The 24,692-nt window shown below is 47.0% G+C and overlaps 1 protein-coding gene across 1 annotated transcript in view; it reads right to left on the bottom strand.

Annotated features, from left to right (window-relative positions):
* Positions 1 to 24,692, bottom strand: part of ANKH (ANKH inorganic pyrophosphate transport regulator) — a 136,846-nt gene that overhangs the window by 28,895 nt on the left and 83,259 nt on the right. The window contains exons 2-7 of the mRNA XM_003789542.3: positions 23,037 to 23,253; positions 13,590 to 13,708; positions 11,637 to 11,720; positions 5,555 to 5,725; positions 3,692 to 3,826; positions 1,309 to 1,401 (exon numbers count right to left, since the gene is read on the bottom strand). Of these exons, the coding sequence (XP_003789590.1) occupies positions 1,309 to 1,401; positions 3,692 to 3,826; positions 5,555 to 5,725; positions 11,637 to 11,720; positions 13,590 to 13,708; positions 23,037 to 23,253 (819 nt within the window). The remainder of the gene's footprint in view (positions 1 to 1,308; positions 1,402 to 3,691; positions 3,827 to 5,554; positions 5,726 to 11,636; positions 11,721 to 13,589; positions 13,709 to 23,036; positions 23,254 to 24,692) is intronic.

The following is a 24,692-nucleotide window of genomic DNA, read 5'->3' as shown; positions in this document are numbered from 1 at the left end:
CACTGTCTGCACCAGCGTGCACCACCAGGGACTCCCCAAGGGACCTCAGGGGCAGAGGAGGGGCCGGGAATGTTCGATCCTGCTCCACACTTGATCCTCTATCTCCACCTCAGCTCTGTCAGAGGTGCTTGGGGGGATGCCCTTGGGTCAGGGTGCAAAGTGGGGGCGGGGGCTAGTCAGAAACCTCTCCTGAGTCCACAGTACCCCCTCTCAGAAGCCCAGACAGAGTGTAAAGCAGGCCAAGAGGTTTCCTGCTTCCCTTCACAGGCTCTTATTGGGGTGAGACAGACGTGAGCAGTGGCTCTCAGCTAGTTCACAGCAGAACGGTCACTGTGAACGGTAAAGTAGCAGGCTGCCTGCTTCTTTGCCATGTTTCATTTTAAAACATTAGATACTGTTTGGGGGATATGTTTTCCCAGCCTTTTGTTTCAGAGTAAAAGCCCACAGGTTTAAATAATAATAAAGCTATAATGCAGGTGTCCTCAAACTACGGCCTGCGGGCCACATGCAGCTGCCTAGGACATTTATCTGGCCCGCCAGCTGTTTTTGCTGCCGCTGCCTGTCCTGCTTAGCAGCCAACTTGTCCTGGGGCCCGCAGTCCGGCCCTCCAATGGTCCGAGGGACAGTGACCTGGCCCCCTGTTTAAAACGTTTGAGGACCCCTGCATAATGAAATAGACATTTGTTGAAGGACGGCAGGATGGGCCTGACCAGACCACAGGTCAGGAGGGTTGTGTGGCTCTCTCTGCTGGGGAGGACAGAGCGGCTGTCGACAGAGCTTTCTGCCCAAATTAGCCTGTCACATCTGAACCTTGCTGGACCCATGTCCTGCTGCGTGGACGCTGGGTGTGAGCGCGCAGAGCAGCACGGAGAGACTGGCCCAGGTGCTGGGAGCTCAGGCACTCAGACCTGCATCTGTCCCTCAGCCAGCTGGCATGAGGCCAGAAAGTGCTCATTTAGCTAAAGAAACAAACCACAGAAACAAAATCTAATATATTCTATGTATTTTTTGAGTTTATTTTCCCTGTTGCAAACAAATCATTTCTCCTTCGGAATACTCTAAAAGTGATCATGGGACAACAGTGTGGAAAAGCATTATAAGGTCAGCATCAGGGGAAGTTTCAATTCACCCCCGTTAGTTTCTGAAGGAAAATATTCCACAGTTACCTCCAACACCCTCAATAATAGCTTGACCTTATGAAGGGAGGCAGGATTGACAAACAAGAAAGTGTCCCTCCCTGGAGAGCCCCATCGATCAAATGTAACCTGAATAAGCATGTTTCAGACCCTGAGCCAGGCAGGTTCTCACCTTGTCAAACGCAGGATAGACAGCTCGGATTTCCGTCAACCAACCATATGGCATGTGGCCCACGGGGTACGTGGCTGTCAAAATTGCCACTGCCTGCAACAGAAGAGTTAGTCGTGTTAGTGTGGGTGTTAGCAGAATGTCCCCTCCATGCTGCTGTGTGTTATGTGACACAATGAGAAGTCAGATATGGCCATGGAAGTCAGATCCCTCCACCCTGGGAGACAAGTGATAGTCAAATCCTGGATGGCTCCGGACAGGGGTGAGGACTGGCCACCTGTTGTGCCCTCAGGCACTGTGCCCTGGTCCTGACAGTGGGGCTAGTGAGCCAACCAGTGTACCTGAGGCAAGGAGGGTGTGTCTTGTTTTATGTGACTCCAACGAGAAATAGGTTCAGATTCAGGCTTGGGAAGTTAAGATTTTACCCCAGGTCCAGCAGACTCCAGACCTTTGCTCATTCCATTGAGCCAGACTGAACCCTCTGGCTTAGCCCTCTTCTTTATTCTTCAGATGAAACCCTGGCTGTCCCTGCTCTCCGGAGAGTCTCTGCTCCACCTGTAATCCCCCACCCTGTCCTTTAGGGTGGCTGGCACGGCACCTGAAGGACAGGGTGGGGGCTCAGGGGTGGAGCAGAGACTCCACGTCTGACTCCACTTCCAGCACGGCTCGGTCCCAATCTGTCCTGTCAGTATGGGCCAATGGAGATTTTACTTAAGCAAAAACTCAGTTAAGTATTTCGTACACGGAACTACCAACAGGTTTCTGAGAGGATGAGCGTTTCTTCTTTTATGTGAACGAAAAGGAAGAAAAACGAAAAGAGGCCATCGAAACCCACATTCCGGCAGCGTTCAGCTCTCTGACTAGTTGCTAGAGGTACAGCACAGGCTTCCTCTATTTTAAATAGGAGGACAGTGACGCACTGGTGTGAATCATGAGGCAAGTTCCCGGCTGTGTAAAGAAACCGTGGCGTGGCGTGGCATGGCGGAACAAAACAGAGCTCTGGAGTCAGACAGACCCAGACCCGAACCCTCACCTCTCAGCTTGCCAGCTGTGTGAGTGGGAAGCCTCCTCCAGTGGAACGGTCAGGGTAACGATCCCCCCTCACAGCCTTGTCAGGGAGGCAGAGAAACCTGCATAGGTGCCTGACTCACAGGAGATGGCCTTTGAACATCAGCTCTCTATCCCACAGGCTGTGCCCACGTGCCAGTGACAGCAATTTAGAAATGGCTGTAATCCACAGTTTGTCTTTTTTTTTTTGAGACCGAGTCTCACTATGTCGCCCTCAGTAGAGTGCCATCACAGCTCACAGCAACCTCTAGCTCTTGGGCTTAAGCAGTTCTCTTGCCTCAGCCTCCCAAGGAGCTGTGTCCTTTTCTTTTTTAAGGGGCGATGGGCTTCTAGCACCCAGGTGATGTGGGGCCCCTACTTTTTACTGGGAAATTTGAACTGAAGTCTTTGGGCCCCAAAGCTGCCAAGTTATGGTAGCCACCCAGGATGACATTCATGACTCAAAAAACAAAAGCCAGGCACACACTGAGGCCGAGAGAGCATTCCATTTTTGATTTATGGGCTTCTCTTTCCAGGCCAGTACGAGGTGCTTCCCAGGACATGGAAACTGGCAAGCTGCTCTGGGTGAGATGCTGACAGTGGGGCTCCGGGCTCCAGGCTGCCCCTTGCAGAGGTGACGCCTACACTGGAGCCCTAATGAGCAGCCATGAGCCCGCCTTAGGGTCAGCGGTCCCAGAGACAGAATTAGCTGTCCAGAGGGCAGAGGAGGAGGAGACAGATGAAGTAATTGTGTTTGTTCAAACCCAAATGGAAAGGGAAAAAATGAGTCAACGCTTTCTATGGAGCAGCAGCCAGTTTCCAGACCAAGTTCTCGAGCTGCGAGCAAGTTAGTCAAGGAGATGCATCGGGGAAGGTAGGCCAGGAGCTGGGAAAGCCAGCAGGGGTGGGGCGCTGAGGGAGGAGGGGCGGGGACGGGAGGGCAGGCCAGGTCGCGCCCAGGGGCCTGCACCCTGTGCTTTCTCATCTGCTCTCGTGCATCATGTGCCGCGGTGAGGAGCCACGTGCTGGCTCCATGGGAGATGGAAACTGAGTGGGAGTCAGAAAACCCGGACTCCACTCCCAGCTTCTGTGCCTCGATTCTGATTCTTCCCATGGTGAAGAGAAGGATGAATTGCATGTTTTCTTCCAGAATTATAAAACATGAAATTACATAATTATAAGTGACTGAATGAGATCTTTATGGCTTCCTAGTGTGACTGTGTCATGCAACTGAGATCACTGAATTACCTGAGCTCTCAAGATGAACTAGAAATAAATTATACCCCCTCTCCACCCTGCAAGTGACTGCAGGTGCCCACATCCCCCCAAAGCGTCCTACCTCCGTAGCTGCAGAACTGCCACCAAGGTCCCGGGAAACAAAGAGGTTGACGATAGGCCTGCTGATTCTCTGTGTAGCCAAAATTAGGGCCAAGGGCCACCAGAAACTCAGCATCTTTCTTATGGTTGCATCTCCCTGTATTAAGGAATAGAGAAAAAAGTTTACTAAACTCTAGAAATAGAATAGAAAAAAATGACTGAAAATGAAAGCTTTTCCTTTTTGTGTCGACCAAGAGTCAATTCACTGCTCTTAAAATATAAGGAAAATTCTCTGTAGACGAGCCAAGCTGAATTAAAATAAAATGTTCCATCTTATTAGAAATTAACTCAGACAGTTGGCAAGTAACTCTGAAATCAAAACACCCATTGAAGCTTAATAGGTCCTAACTACTATTTTTCCATGCAAGAAATTTCTAACCAAGGTAGGACCCAACCCATAACCTGAGAAACAGGTTTGAAATTAGTCTGTTTATCTCATCAAATGGACTGGCTAGAAGTCATGTCTGTGAGAGGTAGCTGTTAGAAACAAAAAAATTATTATAATTTATCTTGGACTCATATAAACCTGCCTAATTATTTCAGCACTGTATCAATCTCCTACAAAACCTCTTACTCTCAAACCTCTCATCGAAGTCAAATAAACTGTAAATAAGCAAAATGAAAGTGTGGCAGAGAACAAATGAGTTTTTAAGGCTTCTGTGGCAACGGTGTATAATGCCTTGAAAGCCTGGCTTCCACTATGCAATTTTGGTTTTGATCCTTCACGGGGATGACAGTTACACCACGCAACCACTTTATTTTCCTTTGCTAGTGGCTGAACGTGAAGAGAAGGATTGTTACGGTCAAGACCAATTCGTGGCTAACCGAGTGATGGAAATAACTAGATAGAATTTCACTGATGGACTGACCTCGAATAGAGGTAAGTGGTCGATACAATTACTGTTTTGACATGACAAAAGTAACGTCTGGTCCAAGCAGGCACTGGGGGTGAGGTGTGGTGATTCCTTCCAGGCTATATATAATCATCCATATCTGCCTTAACGCTAGATGCAAACAAACCCAATGATGTCTAACACCTCTGGGGAGAAAAATTAATGCACACAAGTCAGATACTGTGTATACTTATGACAGACAGAATGCTCTGGCCACTGGCGTGAGGTTGTTTATCTTACTGTTTCTTATTCAACTTTGAAGGCGAAGGCCAAGCTGTACCTTCTCCAAGGAGGCGTCTATTTTACTATGTCTACCTCAGTGTTGGTGGCTCTTAAATCCCTACTGTGCTGTCTCAGATTCACGCCTAACTGATGCTTTTGTGAGGGTGTGATCTGCCAAATGGGACATAAAGCTGCTCCAGGGTAGAGACCACATCTTAAAACTTCCTGTGTTGTCCTGTGACACCTAATTCTCTGCTCTGTCCCTAGGAGGTACCTGGGTAAGAGACGGTGATGGGCCAGTGCAGAAAGCCTACACAAAGCCTCAATCTCTGACGCAAAATTAATAACAAAATGTGAACTCAGAGGAATCACGGGCCCTAGAATCTTTAATTTCCAATAGAGAGGAAGAGAAACCATAACTGTATCTGCTCCTCGGCCTGACGTAACGTGCCGTGCCTGGGTCTTCTCCTCTGGGAGGAGGAGGCTGCACGGTGACCGCCACCATCACATCCATCCGTCAGCGTGACTAATTCTCCAGCTGCCTTTCCTACAGATGCTACCTAAAACTTGGCCTCTGGGCGTGACCTCAGGGGCAGCTGGATTATTTGTTTTCCTTGATTTCTCATTTCCTGTGGACGTGGGACACCATTTCCATTGATTTCTCCTTCTCCAGAGATGTGGTCTCAGACCACGGGTCGGGAAAGACGTACCCCCAGCTCGGGTCCACTCCTGTCGGGGATGATGTCGTGGATGTTCTTGTAGTAGCCCAGGCACAGGGTGGTGCAGCGCACGAGGGCGCCCATGTACAGGGAGAGGATGGGGATGAGCAGCGGCTCCCGGCACTCCAGGTGACTGTGAAGCAAAATGGCTACGAAAACAACCTGCGGGAGGGGAGACGGAGCCGGTCAGACGGCGGCCAAGGGCACCCATCAGCACACGTGCAGGCCCACCCTGGTGAAAACGCAACTTTGATGCAGTGGGGGCGGAAACTCGGGCAATGACTTAACGTTTAACATGTTCATCGTTTTGTTATGTCCACACAGAGATTATCTGAAAGCAACTTCATGCCTGATTAAGACTACTGCTTAAAGAAAAGAATTATCTGGAAACTCTGGCCTCCCAGCCCCCAGTCCCAGGTGTAGTCAGAGCTCTTCTCTCTCGAGGTTGGACACTGGGGTATGGGCACAGCGTAAGTTACCTTCCACAGAGGAAAAAACAGGAGTGATCGATAAAGAGGAAAGTGGATATTAACATTTATAGGAGGGGAGTCGCTAAAACGCTGCAGTAGCAGCACACCAGCAGGGGTTACCGTAGAGCCTCCACGGCTGACCACCTCCTTACGGTGACCCAGTTTGCAGAGACCGGACACGCACCACAGGTACACACCAGTCCAGTGGGCCCAGTTCCTTATGTTGAACACCTCTGTATGTTGACCAGTTTGTAACGGTGCCTTGTGTGGTCAACTTCCAGAGGTTCTACTATATTATAAAATAACCTACGTTCAAGTTTAAAATATAAACTTATAAAAGTAGAGTAGGTTGAAATAACCAGAGTCAGGAATAATTGTCATTATAACGAAGTGTCAATCTTTATCCAATGGTACAATCTCTCAAGCAAATCTCACAGTGGGTTAGCCTCCCTGTCCTGCAGAAATCAGAGACTCAAGCCAGCCTTTGTCCAGAGTCCTCCTGGGATCTACTCACGCAGAAGACCCACGAAAGTTGGGTAACTTGGGGAGGTGAGAGTAATTCTGAGCTACATCAACATTAATAGCCAAATATTCATGGAAAAATAGGCATATAAAATATGATGCCACTAATGATCCTGACCAAAGGATTACCCTAACCACTGCATTACTGAGAATCAGTGGTGGTGGGAAGTTGCAAACTAAGCCGGAGAATGAGCATGATTTATCATGTTGGTACATTCCATTGCCACAGGGAGCCCACCGGAGCAGGGTGATGGAGAGAAACTTCTGAATGAGACAAAGGTATTAGAGGCCAGAGGCGGTTTGCTTATAGCAGGGGTCCTCAAAACTTTTTAAACAGGGGGCCAGTTCACTGTCCCTCAGAGTGTTGGAGGGCCAGACTGTGGGCCCCGGGACGAGTCAGCTGCTAAGCAGGACAGGCAGCAGCAGCAAAAACATCCGGTGGGCCCTATAAATGTCCTAGGTGGGCCACATGTGGCCTGCAGGCTATAGTTTGAGGACGCCTGGCTTATAGCATAGACTGACATGTGTGCCCTGGCTGTCACCTTGTCACAGACTTCAGAGGTGCTATGTGGACACAACCAGGCAGCCAGGAGCACAGGCACTACCCAAAAGCAGACCCGAGCCTGGGCAGCACTCAGTCTCCCACTCATATGCTTACATGCATGTTCACACTCACGTGCTCATGTTCACATTCACATATTCACATGCTCATATTCCCATGCTCACATGCATGTGCACTCATACACACACATGCTCACACTCAGCTCACGCTCACACTTGCCACAGATACGTGGGGTTCAGTGATGGAAATGAGGATGCCTGTGACGTTCTCCACGTGTGCTGCTTCCAAGTGGACCAACCATAATGTATTAACGGCCAGACGCAAAGGGACGCACTTCACTTCTACAGCACCTACAGTGTAAACTGAGGTGACGTCTAGACACAGCGTAGCTGTGTGAAATTGAATGCTGTCCTTGAAGATGAACACTGGACAAAGTCTCCACCAAGTCCAGGAAGGCTCCACAAGACACAGGCCTGGCGAGCAGGACCGGGGAGGGGTCTGGACAAGAGGGAAGTGGGAGGCACAGGCATGAGCAGGGTGAGTGTGGAGAAAACAAGGCAGTGTGGGTGGGTCCAGCCGGGAGTGTCCCCAGGGCCAGATGCAGAAAGCGTCAGTCTCCCTGCGTCTCCCAGGTGGATAGCTGGGGCTGCAACACTGATTCTGGACCACGGGGACTGTGTTGTTCATCAATTTACAGTAACACTTGTGACCTTTCAGTCCAGAACTAAGATTCCGAATCTTGATTTATTTCTTGAAGGAACCTACTATCTCAGCGGTGAGGTAGGTGTGTGCTGACTCTGGACAAGGTACTGGAATTCAGTGATACATGAGACCGTCCCAGACTCTGTTCCATGGTAACTGACAGCCCAATGGAAGAGGCCAGAATGTTACCCAGAGGCTGAAGCCAGGGAGTGTCCGCTGCAGAGTACCGTGAGAGGACAGGGGTGTCCTGTGGGGGGGGGTAGTGGTGGCCGCCAGAATTTCACTGTGGAAAGTGACTGCAGTGGGTGGTTGGGGAGAGACGGTTGGGGAGAGGCAGCTTCCCCAACAGTAGATGGGGGGAGATGGGAGCAGGATGGCAACGGATGGGAGGGGACAGGGTGGGCCACAGGGATGGCAGAGTGGGCAGATTACAGAAATACCTAGGATTAAAACCTAAATAGTTTAGGGATGAAGGGAGATTCTTCTAGCGTCATTGCTGGCTTTGTGACCGGATGGTAGAGCCATCGGGGAGCTCAAAAATGAAGCACTTGACACAGAAGACGAGAGTCAGGCTTAAGGTGCCTTGGAAGGGTCTGAGCGAAATGTCACAGGGATGCTTGGAGAGACTTCTGGAGCCTGCAAGACAGCACCGGGCCACGGGTATTTATCTGGGGATCACAAATCATGTCACTGGTGGGATAAACCAAGTGCATGAGTTAGATTCTTCACAAGTGATCAGAGAATGAGGAGAGGGAAAGACTCTGGGGAACCTTGACATGCACAAGTCAGCAGAGGAGAATGATTCTTCAGGAACTGGACAAAACGGACTACAGGGTGTGAGGGCCAGCAGGGAAGGAGCATTTCACCCGGGAGTAGGCCACAGAGTGAAGGTAACTAACATTGCTCACTGGGTTTACTGACACGAAGGTCATTACTAAGAACCATCTGGGTGGAAGTCACCTCAAGTAGAAAACAGTAAAAGGGAAGTGAAAAAATGGAGACAGTGAGTAGAAACCATCCTTCCAAGCAGTTTGGTTAGGAAGCAATGAAGGGTGGAGAGAGAATGATCAGTACAAATCTTCTTGGGATCCAGAGAAAGCTTGTTGGTATGTCAAGATGGAAGGTATTTGAGTTTGTCTACATGGTAAGAGAAATAGGGGGACAAGAAGGAATCAGGCTCCTGAGAAGGCAGGACAGGCCAGGATCCGAGGGACAGACAGGGAGGGGACATGGCCACAGGAGGAATACCTCCTCCTAGAAGGAGGGGAAATAGGGATGACCCACGGGTTTGGGGGTTTGGGGGCAGGAATGTAAAGAATCTGGTTGCTTTAAAAAAATAAAAGTTTAAAAATTAAAAAAAAAAGAATCTGGTTGCTTCAATTTATTGTACGGTGTGGGGAGAGGTGCTCTGAAGCAGCTCCTGCAGCATCAGCGGAGGTGAGGGCCAGGCTATGTGTTTGTGGCTTGCTCAGTTTGCCCCCTTGGGTAACTGTGCAGAAGCTTTTGCTCCTGGGTGTAGGTGGAGGAATATGCATGACTCAGGGTTGGTTAGGACTAGGATTTTGTTGGAAGGCTGAGATGAAAAGATGACAGGAGATGAGGGAATTTACAGATTGTGATCTCATCATCTTTGGGATGTCATCCGACCTCAAAAGCCACGGGCTGATGACAGCAGAGGGGTCAGAGGATGAGAGAACCCAGGGAGGATAAACAGCCTCGAGAAAATTCTCATTGTGATGGTGAGCAGACTAAGAACATCTAGAAGGCCACGAAATAAAGCAAAAATAGTAATATTTTTTTCCCCACATCCCTTGACAAGATGAAGGACTGGAATATCTAAGTACTACAATAATGGTGGAACGGGGAATCATTGCATGTTTGAACCTAACCAAGAGCTTTTTTGGGTATTACAACGTGAACTATGTAAAGTCAATTAGTTTAGTAAAATTTAAAAAAAGAGAAAACTGCCATTGAAATTCAAGGCATTATAAATGATTTCTATTTTATCATGGGTGAGAACTTGTCGTTTACACCGAGATGGCATTTCACGGCGTTCTGTATTAATATCTATTTACTCACTACCAAATTAGGCAACTCACATATGCTTCCAGGGACTGTGAGGAGGCTTGGGGGTAAAAGGCTTAAAAACAAAAAGAGAGCTCATTCCTCCAACGAAACTGGTAGGAACTCAAACAGAAAGGTTGAAAACAACTAATCTACCAGGAACAGCCTGACGCCAGATGGCAGGTGAACTCAGCTCTCCTGCTCCTGCTAACCAGATCTGTTTATTCTGAACTTGGAGCCCTCCCTCAACAGGCAAAGACCAGGGATCAGGTTTAAAATTGAGAAGGAAAATGTCTGCAGGTGTGGTGGCAAAGTATTTATAGATATATGAGGTCAGACAATTAAGTAGGAGAACTCATCCCAGAAAAAGCCCTACCTACCTGATCGCTGAATATCACTATGGTCACCAGATGGCCCAGAGGATGACTTCGAAGGTGACTGTAGTGATATTCATTGATGAGGTAGGTAATACTTTTTCTAGGATGAGTTCTGGAACGTAATTGTCTGACTTCATATACGTTTCTCCCCTCTGTCCTAGGATGCTTACTATATTTATTTTAGGCAAAGTTAAGAGCGTCTTTTCTTTTTTTCTCACCTTTAAATAAATACACATCTAAAATGTGAGCTCACAAATGCTCACTGGATTTTGCTGATGCTAATGTTTGAAATCAGACGTGCTTCCTTAATCTACTACTAAGTGATTAATGTGAGGCAGTTCAGTTCATTTCTCCGAGGATGGTGAGTGTAAGACTGAGACAAAACTCTCTACTAACTACAAGAAAATTAACAAAGGTATATTAAAGAATGATGTTAGCTGGTGTACAGACACATACACACACGCGCGTGCACAGTGTTACAGAAATGGACTTAAATTACTGTGAATAAGGATCCATGGAGTAAATGCGACTCGTGGAAATTTAATTCTTGGGTCTTCAGGGAGCTGCTCATAGGTCAGCGGTAGAAGATGTGCACTCGGGGTAAAATGCATAGACATGTTCATAAAACAGAAAGGAAAAATTGGAAGGGAGCTTAAAAGATCATAGTCTAACTTCCTCTTCTAGGAAGAAATCATTCTCAATCAAATCCCTTATTGTAGGAACTTAGTTTTCTTTCTAAATTCTAGGAATTAAACCTAATTTTCCACTAAAATGTTTTGTGTGGTATCCGTGGTGGAAGAAGGAAAGATGAGACAGAAAGCCAGGGCTGGATGCCAGACCCCAGAGAACTGGACCCTACAGGGAGGGGACCAGGTCAGACTGTGGGGAAAGACAAGTGACCTGACTTCCTGGATCTTTTTGAATGTGGAGAAATGGCCTAGGAATAGCAGCTCTGCATGGCAACCACATAAGAAACCAGATTTAGGAACAATTGCTAAGAGCACTCTCTCTAGAACAGAGAGACAGGCTGCAACTTGCCGGCATGCAGAGGGCACTCACCCAGTGTACAGCGACCCTGTGACCACCCCAAAATGGACTAGGAATGACTTCATAGTCCGCATACTCTTTAAAGGTCAAAAATCTCAGTATTACATTTAAATTCTTACAACCTTTATTCCAGCAAGATTACACCTACTTTTATTACAGGGAGTTTTCTTTTCTCATTCATTTATTAGGTCTCTATCGGATGTGATGGTGTTGCTGAAACCAGCTGAACGCGGGAGGTACCGCCCAGTGAACAGACACAAAACACCACCAGTTACATGCACCAGAAGGGGACCCTGAGTCAGGCTGATTGACACACAGACCAGACTTACCTGAGCTATGACATCTGAGATTGAGGCACATCCCACCAGGAAACTGTATTTGTGTTTCAAGAGAATGCCAGCATGGGTCCATGCCTGCCGGAGAGGAAAGAATTTGGCGTGAGATCTGCTTTCAGGATTCTATTACTTCTGGTCATAATGATATGTCAGGCATTCCTGAAATACCCTTTATATCCCCCCAAACCTTGGCATAGCAGAGTTTCAGTAAGTCTTTGGTTGGTAAAATTACTGTAGCTTAGTCTGTGGCTAGTTTCTCCACATTAGATTTTTAAGTAGAATGAGTGACTGCATGTGGTCCCCCTCTCCGAGCGGTCTGTGTCACGAATCCATGGCTTGTCCTCAGAGGATCATGTGTCATAATGGGGGCTCTAATTTGGTGCTGAGTCACTCCAGGCAGGACAGCTTCTCCTGGACAAATTAGTGTCCCTACTATTTTCTTGTCTTCAGCGTTGGACCGAATGGGATGTGACACTTTGTGTCTTTGAGGGAAATTAAGAAGAAGGTCCTATGAAGGGAGCAGAGAATGAAGAGCCCCACCCCGACCCCCAGGACAGCTGGTTTGGGGGAGATTTCAAGTTCATGGTAGGATCTGCTTAAGCATCATCCTCTTCAAGGCCAATTTGGACTGACAGAATCAAAGTGGCCCTTGAGCGGCCCACGACCAGATGAGCAGGGTCTGTCCCCTAGGGCCTGTCTAGACTTTGCACAGCAGCAGCCACTCCCCACCTCGGGCTCAGCAGTGCCCAGGTGACAATGTGATAAGCAATGCAAACTGCAGATAACATTTGCTAACAGAGAACTGTGGGCTGCCTTTGTTGTCCGAAAGCCACCTGGTGAGATGGCGATAAAAATGGGTGATAAACTTTGTGGCTCTCAAACATTGTCTCCAGCACAAACATCAGGGCCCTGCCGCCAGCGCCAGCGGGTGGGGCTGGGCTGAGGGCGGGGAGGAGATGGCGGGCTCTTTATAGATGTCCATTCTGTGGTTTTATCAGCAGTCCTTACTGTTTATTAGGGTCTTCGGGGGGAATTTATATAAGAAACATGGAGGGGAGGGTAGTGGTCACAAACGTTCTGTGTCATGCTGCGTTGTAGAAAATCTCTCGTGGCCAATAAATACAGCCAAAGGGACACAGACTACTGGTTACTGAAGAGTCTGCGATCACTTTTATTAACAGTCCCGAGTTCCTGGAATTCTCTGCACAGCTGTAATTCTTCTGTGTTCAGATTCCCTCTGCACACACGGATGGGAGGAAGGAGATGAGAGAGAGCATGGGCTCTGTCAGGCAGTCGGGCTTCCGCTCTCTGGGGACGGGAAGATCGTCACTCCTGTGGTTCTCCCTGGGCATGAGTTTAGGTGCCGTAGGGGAGCTGGTGCTGAGGACTGTAACCTCTTTGCCTCTTTCCGAGTCAACTGTATCAGCTCCCAGCGTATATACACCCAGCAACAAGCAGGACAAAAAAGATCCAGGTCCAAGTGTTCAGATGGCCCGATTCTCCCACCCAAAGTGATGCCACAACAACGAACCAGAACTTTCATTCCAACTCCGAGTTTAACGTTGAAGGCTACCGTGCAAACCAGGAGAGAGCTGTCAGGGATTCCATGACGTCTATCTACAGGCGAGCCGAGTCTTACGCCAACACTGGCGAAGATGAACCCTGCATAGGTCTACTTCCCTCGTTCCTGCAAGGGCTCGGGGCTGCTGCCTCCCTCAACACAGACATCCGCTTACCTGGGAGGCGGCCAGAGGTGTGGGGAGGGGAGGAGGGGAGTTACTGGTAAAAGAGTACAGTAGAGTCTCAGTTTTGCGAGACAAAATGAGCTCTGAAGACTGATTACACGGCAACATAAATGGACTTCATTACACTGGACGGCAAACACAGAAATGGTGAAGGTTGTGTTATGACTACTTTACCCCTGTTAGAACAAAAAGGCCGACTCACCATCGCATCCATGAAGGGGAAGGCGGCGAGATAGAGGAAGGCCCTTCTGGTCTTGTTGCCCACCGACTCGTCCACGTGGTGCAGCTTGTTGATGATGTAGTAGCCTAAGTCACTGTACGCTGCGGAGGGTCAGAACACACGGGAGACGCTCAGAGAAGACATCTTCACATGCCTCATGTTTCAAAACTCAAAAACAATTTCAAATGTAACATTAATTTCTTATAGAAAACCCAGAAAATTTAGATAGCAAATGGAAGAAAAATCATCTAGTAAAACAAAAATGTCATCTTCAAAAAAAAAAAAAAAAAGAAGAAAATCTTCTATGCTCTCACCCCTCTACCTAGGGGGGTCCCGATGGATACTCTGTGTTCTAATCACCAAGTTCTGTATGGTGTATGTTTTAACATAAAAATGAAATCCTATCTACATAGGCTCTTTGGTATGAAAATCTTCCCAGGGTAGGCCTCTACATTCTAATTCATGGAGTTCCTTTTTGTGGGTTCACTTAGCATCAGCTTCCTTTGGCTCCTATTGTTGTACATTTAAGCCGTTTCCACCATTTTGATACAAAAGAATGCTGAATGGATAGGTCCGAAGCGAAATGTTTACACGTATTCTTAATTATGTCCTACGAGAAAATTTCTGGATATTAACGCTTCTCTTTAATACAATTTTTGAAGCTTACTTTTCTATACTTGCCAGTCCTTTTATTTGAGGGAAAGAGAGTTGGGCATAGTCCTGCACAGTAGAGAAAGACATGGGGCGGGGGTTGCTTTTGAAGTTGTTCTGACGCCAGGATTTGTCAGCACCGTGTGTCTGGAACATGGTAGGAACCCAGCCGGCGGGGGCTGGATGGAAGCGCACGCCCAACAGGTGCAGGGGAGACAGAGAAAGGTCTTCCCACTGCACAGCCAGGTATCCCGACAGATATAAAAAAAACGCTGAGCTAATTTCCACCTCACTGATCTAGGTTTCTATTATATATAAAAATACTGATTCCAGTGTTTTCATGGTGTTTGCCGAGTGCTCTAACGGTGGGGTTCCTGCCGCCTTCCTTCTCTCCTGACCGAGGCTGTCAGTGTACTTGGCTACAGAAGCTGCTCTGAAGTCAGCATGGAGCTCCAGCACAGGAATCTCACAACCCTCAACATCCCAAAGCCTGGGGCACAACTTATAACCGTAAACTGGTAGAAAGAAACAACTGTCCATCCTTTGTCAGGAGCAGTCTTGAATTATGAGAATGCTGGATGAAGTGAGGGCTTGAGGATGAAATCAGGATCGCAAAGGCACAAATGGGAATTCCAGTGAGGGGTGGAGGTACATGTGAGAAATTTCCAGGGGTAGGAGGCTGGGATGACTCACTCCCAGACAGCAAGGTTGGCTGGGAGGTGGCACGTGCAGGAGGAAAGCTCCCAGTCCTCCCAGGAGGGGCAGAGCTGGACAAGTGGAAGGCCACCTGCCTGGTGAGCAGAGGTGCCAAGTGTGGAGGTGGTGGGGCCATCAGAGCCAATGAGGCAGCAGAAGAAAGGAGCCAGGAGAGGTGTCCCGTGGCAGAGAAAGAAAGACAGGTGAGACAGGCTTAGTTACGGCAGGGAGTGTGCAAGGGAGGAGGCAGCTGTGATGTCCCTGCTCTTTGGATCAGAAGCCGCAGGGACATGAAAAGTGGATTAGAGGTGGCCTGAGCTGGGAGGGCAGGGAGGGAGCTCTGGGGTGCTTTGCAGCAAGGTAAGAACTGCATTTAGACACACACTAAGCTGGCTGAAACAAAGCCAGAGAAAGATGTCACTTAATCATAAAAAGGGTTTACTTGGGGTGCTGAATCTGAACTGTGGACATTTAGTCTCAAAGTTTATTGTTGCTGCTGCTATCTGCACATTAGTTTTCATTAACTGGATAAATGTTCACTGTGCAGAGACGTACCAGGAAACAGTGTGGCCCCTGCCCATGCTGCCACCCTCCCCCCAGCTCCAGCACCTGCAAGGCTCAATGCAGCCAGGCCGGGTGAGCAGAGCAACCCGAAGCCAAGGGCAAGCGCATGGGGCTGGCTATGAATAGTTTACAAGCTTAAATCCCCTGCTAAAGGTTACAGTCCATATAAAATACCGGCTGAGCAGACTTGACTGCGGTGGCTAAAGCTGGCTACTGTGATTTGGTCAAAGATCTAGAAGGCGGGCGTTATAAGCCAAATTATGTACCCTCAAAATTCAGACATTATCTGGCTAAAAAGGTCATCGCAGATATAGTTAGCTGACATGAGATCACACCGGAGTAGGGAGGACTTCCATCAATAAGACTGATGCCCTTACAAAAAGGAGAAATTCAGAGGTAGATGCACCCAGGGAGAGCGCCAGGCAGAGATGGAAGGCAGGGAGCCGGTGAAGTTCTACTGGCTGGGCAAACCCCAGAGGAGGGGGCAGGACACAGGTCAGGTTACCTCACAGCCTCTGGGGGACCCAACCCACCAACATGCTGACCTCCAGCCTCCAGAACTGGGACCATAAATGTCTGTTGCTCAAGCCACCAGGTGTGTGCTACTTTCCCTACACCAGTGAGAATTCCTGTGTCAGCTCACTCCTTGTCCCTTTGTCTTTAAAAACCTGCTTGTAACAAAGGCTGAACTGAGCACTCCCCAAGGCCAACACACTTGGAACTGTGTCCCAGGCAGCTGTCCTCAACTTTGGCTCAAAGAAGTTTACTTTATTTTTTAATGTTTTATTTTTTTAAGAGACAAGATCTTGCTCTATCTTTCAGGCTGAAGAACAGCGATGTGATTATAGCTCATTGCAGCCTTGAACTTCTGGGGCTCGAATGATCCTCTTGCCTCAGCCTCCCAAGCAGCTGGGACTGCAGGTGTGAGCAACCAGCCCTAACTCTTTATAGACTTTGCCTTGATTCCTCTCTTTAGGCTGACAACCCCCTATGAACTGAACTACTTACTAAATACTAAACTATTTTAACAAAAACATCAAAGACAGTGCCTTTATGCAGGGTGAGTGGAATAAACACTCCTTTCTCCTCAGGATGGGCCCTGCCCAGCTGTCCCACGATGCCAGCTTGTGTCCCCCACCCCCACCTTTTTAGTACCCAGAGCTCTTCCTGCCTCCCTGGTTCCACAGTACTTTGGGACCTCTGGAGCTCCAGCTGCTTTTGCCTTTTTATTTTTTAATCTTCTTTTCATTTTAGTCTTTTCCTCTTTCAGCTACTAAAGGAGAAATTTGGAGGCCAAGGGAAGAAGCTTTTTCTCTCCATGTCCTTCTCTCCTTCCACTCCTCCCCTCCGTGGTAAGAGTCTGATTTTAACTGCAGAGGTTTTTTTCCACCAGGGGAGCTGTTGAGTGTAAAATCCCAGCGACTGTTTTTACCGACTCTCTCTACCCCCATCCCTCCCTCCTGTGCCCCTGCGCTATTTCCAGCCAGAGCTTTTAGGGAGAGGGAGCTTTGTTTAAAGGGCTTTGCGTAGAGCCCATAATGACCAGGCCAGCTGCCTTAGCGACATTTAGTAACCTTCAACTTGTATAAACTGCCTTACCTAGACTACTCTGAAACGGCTTGTATTCCTTACAAAGAGAAGCACATTATATATTAAAAAAAATAATAAACAAGGTTTCTGAACAGATGTAAACAGATTTTATGATGCTGCAAAAGCAAGAAGGCACAGGCTCGACCTGTTTACAGGTGGAAGCTTTGCGTCTGCCTAATAAGGGGAAACAGAAAGGGCCGTCAGGTCCCTGGCTCCAGCCAGCACTTTCTGCAAGCAGTGGCCCTCACACTCCGTCATCTGGCAGTTAGTAGCACTTGCTGCAAACCATGAAACCATGAAAAGGTAATATTAATCAAAACAAGTCTATGCACATATTTTTTATGTCCAAGATGGAAATTTGAGATCTCTGATTTTAATTCATTTTTCCAAGTTCTCAATGCTTAAAAATCTCACAGATATATTTATTGATTCACGGTGTCCTGCTTTTAAGGTGTTTCGTGGGAGCAGGTAACTTCACCCCTGTGCTTCTAGTGTATTATTTCCCAAGTGTGGGTGTTCATATGGCTGTCAGGACATATTTAAATGACCTCCACAGATATGCACGGAATGACCTGTGTGTATCAGGCACAGCCATGAAGGGGACAATTCCCTGCAGGAGGGCTGGGACACAGACATATAAATAACTCACTTATAATCTGTACCAGGCAACATTTGTCCAGAAAATAAGAGGATGGGAAATGTAACATTGCCTAGGCCTTCAAGAGATACACAAACCCACATATGATGTAACTGAAGTAAATATGAAGGCTCGGCACCCATAGCTCAGTGGTTAGGGCGCCAGCCACATACACCAGGGCTGGCGGGTTCGAACCCAACCTGGGCCTGCTAAACAGCAATGATAACTGCAACAACAACAAAAATATAGCCGGGTGTTGTAGTGGGTACCTATAGTCCCAGCTACTTGGGAGGCTGAGGCAAGTGAATCGCTTAAGCCCAAGAGTTTGAAGTTGCTATGAGCTGTGATGCCACAGCATTCTACTCAGGGCGACACAGTGAGACTCTGTCTCAAAAATATTCATTTATTTTTATTCATTTAAAAAATAAATATGAAATTTTAGCACAAGAACAAAAATTCTCTCATTGGTACCTGGCAGAGTGTGGCTCATAATAACGTACTGAAGGATGTTTCTTCTTTCTAGGGAACACGTCTTACACGTCTGAAAACCCAGGAGCTAGCCCAGTGTTTGCACACAGTAGGTGCTGAGTGAATAAACGCTCACATTCATAATCCAGAAGAGGTGACTGGGGTAGAATGATAGCAAAGATGTCTCCAATTCTCCCCTCTTTCTTACAGCCCCACTGCCTGTCACGTGATTTTTCAGCTCCTCCCGTCTAAAGTCGGGGTCTCCTTTCCTGCCCTTTACCCTGGGCTGGCTGTGACTCCCACACTCAGCAGTGGCAGTGGAAGTGACAGTGAGCTAGATCTTGGCCTCCAGAAGCTGTGTGTGCGTCTGAATTCTCTCACTTGAGGTACGGCCACAGCCACCTCAAGCAGTGCAGGCTACCTATGTTGGAGGGGTGACAGACTGGGTGGTGGGGAACTCAGCTGTCCCAGCAGAGGCCACCCAGCCCAGCCTGCCCTCAGTTGACAGCCCCCATGGAGTCTGCCAGGTCGGCAGAGCTGCCTCCTGACCCTCGGCTAACCACAGAGGCACAAACTCAGCCACGTCCAGAAGAGCCAGCCCACCAGCCCACAACCTGGCAAACAAAATTAAATGCTTGTGTTTTACATAGCAGTAAGTTGTGAGATTGCACTGAAACCGTTCGCTCTTAGCGCCCTAGGTGGTTTAAATTATGTCTAATTGAATCAATTTGCCCTTTACACAGCTCGTTTATAACCCATGAGTAATGGAAAAGTTTGAAAAGAGAAGTCTGGCTGAACAGAAGCAGTCTAGAAACTTCTCCAGCTGCTCCCTGTGGGGCACAGGGGCCTGCAGGGGTTCTGTTCCCCTGGGTTCTGCCAATTGTTCAGATTGCTTCAGAGCATGGAGAGGCCTACGGGTTACCACAGAGAATAAACATACAACGAAAGCCAAAACCCACGGCAATGGTTTGGACAGCCTTATGAATGTAGAGGTCAGGCAACACTAATTTCCATGCAGGTGAAATTAATTTGGACCCAAAAGGAACCAAACACAAGGTCAGCAGGCTTTCCTCTTCTGTAGATTCATTAAGAGGGAGGGAGAGGGTAACACCCGTACTGTGGCCTGATTAGGGTGTGGTGGCAGCAAACTCTGTGCTCTGCAGTTTTCATAAGTGGCATCTCACAGATGAGTCCATGACAGAAGTCCTGGTGGGGACAGTTAAGCTAAGAAAGCGACACTTCCGATACTCTCCAGCCTCCTGCAATTTGCATAGCTAAAGCCAGGCTTTGGGCGTGCACAGAGCAGACAGCAACGTTTGGGCCAGTGGACCTTCTGGAGTCCAAGTCTATCAATTCAACACAATCCCAAGTGTCTACTCATTCGGCTCCCTGCACAAGGCGCATGTGGTGTGGGGTGTCGCTGAGTACGTTCTCTGGAGCCATCTTTCCCTCACAATCTCCAACATTGCATGTGGTCGGTGGAACCCAGCCTTGCACTGGGGAAATCCATGACCAGGTGCAAGTGTCTCAAAGATGGGACAACACCAAGCTCACCAGTAGGGTTCAAAAAGAAAAAGAAATTAGAAAAAACAAATATGAAACACAAGGGAAAATAATTCCTTAACTGCAATAAATGTAAGCAAAAGGGCCTAGTGAAAGGTTCTTTCCTGCATGGGGCAAACACAATACAAAGGCGCTTGCAGGGCTCCCACCCTGGAGCCTTCTCAGCCATCCCAGATGACCAGGGAGTGATGCCCAGGGAGGTCAGGGCAACTAGGAAGCTGCGCCTGCAACTGATGTGTCAGCACCAGAGACATTCACGCTGACATCCCTTCTAACTGAGCAAGATCCTCCTCCAAGGATTGGCAAATTATTAGTAAATGCTGACCAGCATCAAGTGTTGAACTTCATCCAGATTGGGAGAAAAAAATCTAAGACAAATCACGCCAGAATAATTTTAGATGGCTACAGCAAAATGTTAATTTAGAGCACAGGGTCAAATCTGTGATTCCACTCTGTATCAAAGATAAGGAAAAATGATGGTGCTGAAACACAACTCATCCTTTCAGAGACAGCTAGGAAATGACCCAGTCCACGAGGACTATGTCAATGCCCCCCAAAAGATTCTCTTTCTGCTCTGTGCTCTCACATGTACTCGTATAAACGCCATCAAAAAATTAGAAGGACTTGGGAAAAGGAAATAAATCCATGAAGCTGATGGGGAACTATTACCTAAAGAACTGTTGAAGGCAATTAGACTAGCTTTTCCTGAACAAAAAAAAATAGAGAGAAATTCAGTGAAGCCTAAATTTCTCTGGTTCTTATTCCTGCTCTGTGATTAAGCACGGTGATTCTGTATGTGCACTCACTCCAGGCCTCACTCAGGAGCTGCGCAGGCAGGGAACACCTGCTCATTTCCATATTGGCCCAAGCAAATGCAATTAGGAAGACTGCCTGAGATCATACAACGGCTTCTGAGTCAAAAGTCTCTGGAATACTTGCTTTTTGGTTTTATCTATGACAATGTTCCCCTTTCACAAAGCAGAGTTACCCAAGAGCTGATGGTTAAAAGTAGCAGAGACGTAAGTAGCTGCTTTCGGCATTACTAGTAAGTGAAAATGAGTTTAAGTAACTAATGTAGGTACCGTTTCTGACATTGGGAGGGAAACGTTCCGCAGTGTAGGAAAATGGTGGTAAGAACAGGTGGGGAATAAAGAGAGAGCAATGGCCCATGGGGAGCGTGTGGTCAAGATTATGGGAAACAGAACAGGCAAGATCTGGAAATAGAGGAGTTTACTAAAAACAGAAGAAGATAGGAAGGTGAGCAAAGACTCATGATTCGGCAGAAGGCAGAAGCAAGACAGCGATTAAAGAGCTTGGTGCCCGTAGCACAGTGGTTACAGTGCCAGCCACATATGCCAAGGCTGGTGGGTTCCAACCTGGCCCAGTCCAGCTACACAACAATAACAACCGCAATAAAAAATAGCTGGGCGTTGTGTGGGCGCCTGTAGTCCCAGCTACTTGGAAGGCTGAGGCAAAAGAATCGCTTAAGCCCAGGAGTTGGAGGTTGCTGTGAGCTGTGATGCCGGAGCACTCCACCCAGGGCGATAGTAAGACTCTGTCTCAAAAAAAAAAGAGCTAGGCAGGAAACTGAAGTGAGGCCAACACATCAGAAAGAGGCAAGTCATTAAAATTCGAGTTTTAAGTGTTGAAAAGAAACTGATAAGTGCTTTCTTAGCAATTGTGGAAAACATTTGTTTGGTGGAAGAAAAAAATGCTATAATTATAAAAAATACCAAAAGTGATAAAATGATTCAATGTATCTATGACCTACAGCCATTTTGGTTTAAATTTAAAATCGTATGATCCTATTTTAACATTGAAAAACTTAGATTTATTTGGAAAATGGCGTTGTTTTTATGTCAAGGGCCACATTTTTCTTCTGATAATTTCAGTAACACAGTACAGTTCAACTTGTCTCTTCCGTAATTATTCACAGCTGGTAATTAGCTATTAGTCCTTATGTCTCATTCACCCGTGGCTAAATAGGGAATGTGAGATTTATTTAGAAGTCCCAGTAAAAAGACCAGTAGCAAAAGGGAACTTATTTACCTATTTAGAAATGCTCCTTATTTTCAAGCCATATAGCATTTTTTTCAAATGCTGTACATCTACCATCTTTAAAAATGGCCCAGGTCAAATTTAGCTGCAGAAATTTCTTCAATCACAGGTGCATATGCAAACACTCACTCAGAGTTAGCCTTCAGGGCATAAATTAGGGGGGTGAGAGGCATCTGCTCTTCAACCCTTGCTCTGGAGCTCTGAGCACAAGTGAAAGGATCGGTGTCAATGTTTTGGCTGAAGATTTGGCCCATCATTAGACACGCTCTCTTCCACACTGTTGTGAGCAGAAAATTCTAGGCCACATTAAAAGGAAAACCACAAAGGCCTTTCCGTCTTTATTTTTAGATTTGTAACTGTGTGAGTAAACATTAGCTACCAGGAGAGTCCACTATAAACAGTTTGGGTTAATCGTCTTTTATTTACCCCTGACAATCATACTTCTCCTGTAACCAGCAGCAATTTTAAGGTACACAATAGGTTTATGAAGTGTCATTCACAGGGCTTTATGCAACCGGCTTCAATACGTGTGCCATTCAATTTTTATGCCAGGTAGGCAAGGCTGTTTGAAAGCCAAGAAGTTATGAAATCATGCCCTTGGGGGCCCGTGGGGTTTGTTACCACCAAGAAGGCAGTGGAAGTGGCAACGGAACCATGAAGGAAAGGACTTTTCCAAGGTCTTGGTTGAACTGCAGATTGGTTACTACATGCATGAAATGGCTTTCCTGTGGTTCCAGGAAAATAATGTTATACCAAGAGTACTTAGCCTTGACTTTTGAATATAATAGAATGAGGCCCTGGGACAATTCATTTATTAAAACAAACTACCATTTCTTTCACTGCTGATGAGCACTGATTCTAAATGACTATTGTTCCATTTTTACTGTTAAGATTCAGTAAGTCAGTGCAATAACGAACATCTAACAGAAGCACCTGCTATTTTCTTGACCCTACTGAAGGCTATTCCTAGATATAATCACCTCTTAGTGAAATCACTCCATCTCTGACTTCAGGAATCAGAGACACAAAACTTTCCAGGAAAAACGCATTTTATTTCCTTAAGCGAGGAGCACAACCTCCCTTCTTTCCATTCCTTGAAATTTTCACAAGGAATCAGTGATCCCAATAAATACATTTAAATCATTGAAAAGGAGTAAGAAATTGCCAAAGCTAGATTCCTGGGTGGCGGTCAGAGGCCTTACCTATCAGCGTGTGAAAGACGGCAGCGATGGCCCCCGCCACCACCATGCACAGGACGGCTTTGGTCCGGTCTCTCTTGCTGTTCACAAACACCAGGCCCACGTTTTTGAAGTCACTCATGGGACCCGTGAAGAACTTCATTAGGGAGTATGCCAGCCCGTAGCTGGCCAGCATTTCCACCGCATCCTCTTTGACCGCAGCGATGCCCCGGTTCAAGGCCTGGAAGGGGGAAGAGACAACCCACAAACAGCATTAGAAATGGCATCTCATCTCTGGGGAGTCACGTTTCTAAAATGAAACTCAGCAAATTGTGTTTCCATAGAAACACTAAGCCGCTTATTGGGCAAATTTCACTGTAATTTGATAAAGGTGATTGGTTTTCATTCCCATCCCTGTAAGCTTTAGTTCAAGTGTCTTTTTGTGAAGGAGATACCTGTCTGTTGGGGTTAAAGTAATAGGAAAAACTCAACAAGTATTTTAGATTAACATCAGAAATAATTCTAAGAAGTTTTGGTTAAAAGTTGATTGAATGTATAGGCTGAATCTACATCCCAGCAACACACATTCAAAGAAAGCAGCCAGTTTAGACCGGAGAGGGGGGTGCACCTTCCTCTCCACAGCCATGGGCCGAGCGCTACCTTGCTCTGCTCCTTAAAGCTAATTTGAACTACACAAAAGGAGGATGAGCGCTCGAAAGAGGAAAGGCTGGATACAACAAGAGAATTCAAACCAATCTTTGAATATACTTAGTAGGGAAGAAGCATGCTCTGTTATAACAAAGTGGACACAATCTATTGTGTTTCACTGAATCTGACACTATCGATGGTAAGACAACATTATTAATTAAATGCCACCAGGAAAGAAAAATTCTCACTGGTTATAAGATATATTCCGATTTCAGAGATGCTAAAATGTGGGGGTAGAGGTGAAGGGTGCCTCGGAATCTCTGAAGCAAGGCATTTCACAAGACATGTCAAGTTATTCCTCAGTTTCAAGGAATAACTTTCCAGGTCTGGTCCCTGAATGTAACCCGGGGTCAGAGTGGTCTCAGCACAAGCTCAGGCAGGGCTCATCAGCAGACCCCTGGGGCTTCTGACTCTTTGCCTTTCTTTCATTCAGTCCTTTATGGGACACAGCCGACTGACATAATGAAAACTTACAGAGCTGAACAGCCTTTGCAAAGCACCGTTAGGAACAGAATGTATTCACAGGAAAATACTAAAGTGTAAGAATGATTTTAGAAAACCTTAGAATAACAATGTATGATAGCTGTGGGAATTCATTTTCCTGACTATGTTGGTATTATATAAGCTAGTTTCTGTTAATTGTTTCCAATTGTGTCTCTTTTTTCCAGTAATAAATAGAAAACTTCCAGGAGAACCTCCTTAGCCTATGCAGTGCACACCTGCCTTTCTTAGAAACCAATTTTCCCCTAAGCTGAAGCTGAGGGAATACGTTAATACCCTAAAGCAAAATAAAAACCCAGAAGCTCCTTTCTAATAAATCATCCTGTTTGACAGGCACACCTCGGCAGAGGGTTCATGCTGTGTGCCCAAACTTATCACTTGCTAATTTACCAGGTTAATTCCCTCTGGACTTCTGTAGTAGACGGTGTTGGTTCCCCACTTGGCCATCCCCAGTCGCTGCACTGGGGAACG

This window comes from Otolemur garnettii, unplaced genomic scaffold, assembly GCF_000181295.1.
Source record: "Otolemur garnettii isolate 467f Iridium unplaced genomic scaffold, OtoGar3 scaffold00033, whole genome shotgun sequence".
Taxonomy (NCBI): domain Eukaryota; kingdom Metazoa; phylum Chordata; class Mammalia; order Primates; family Galagidae; genus Otolemur; species Otolemur garnettii.
This window is presented reverse-complemented; position numbering and strand designations above follow the sequence as displayed.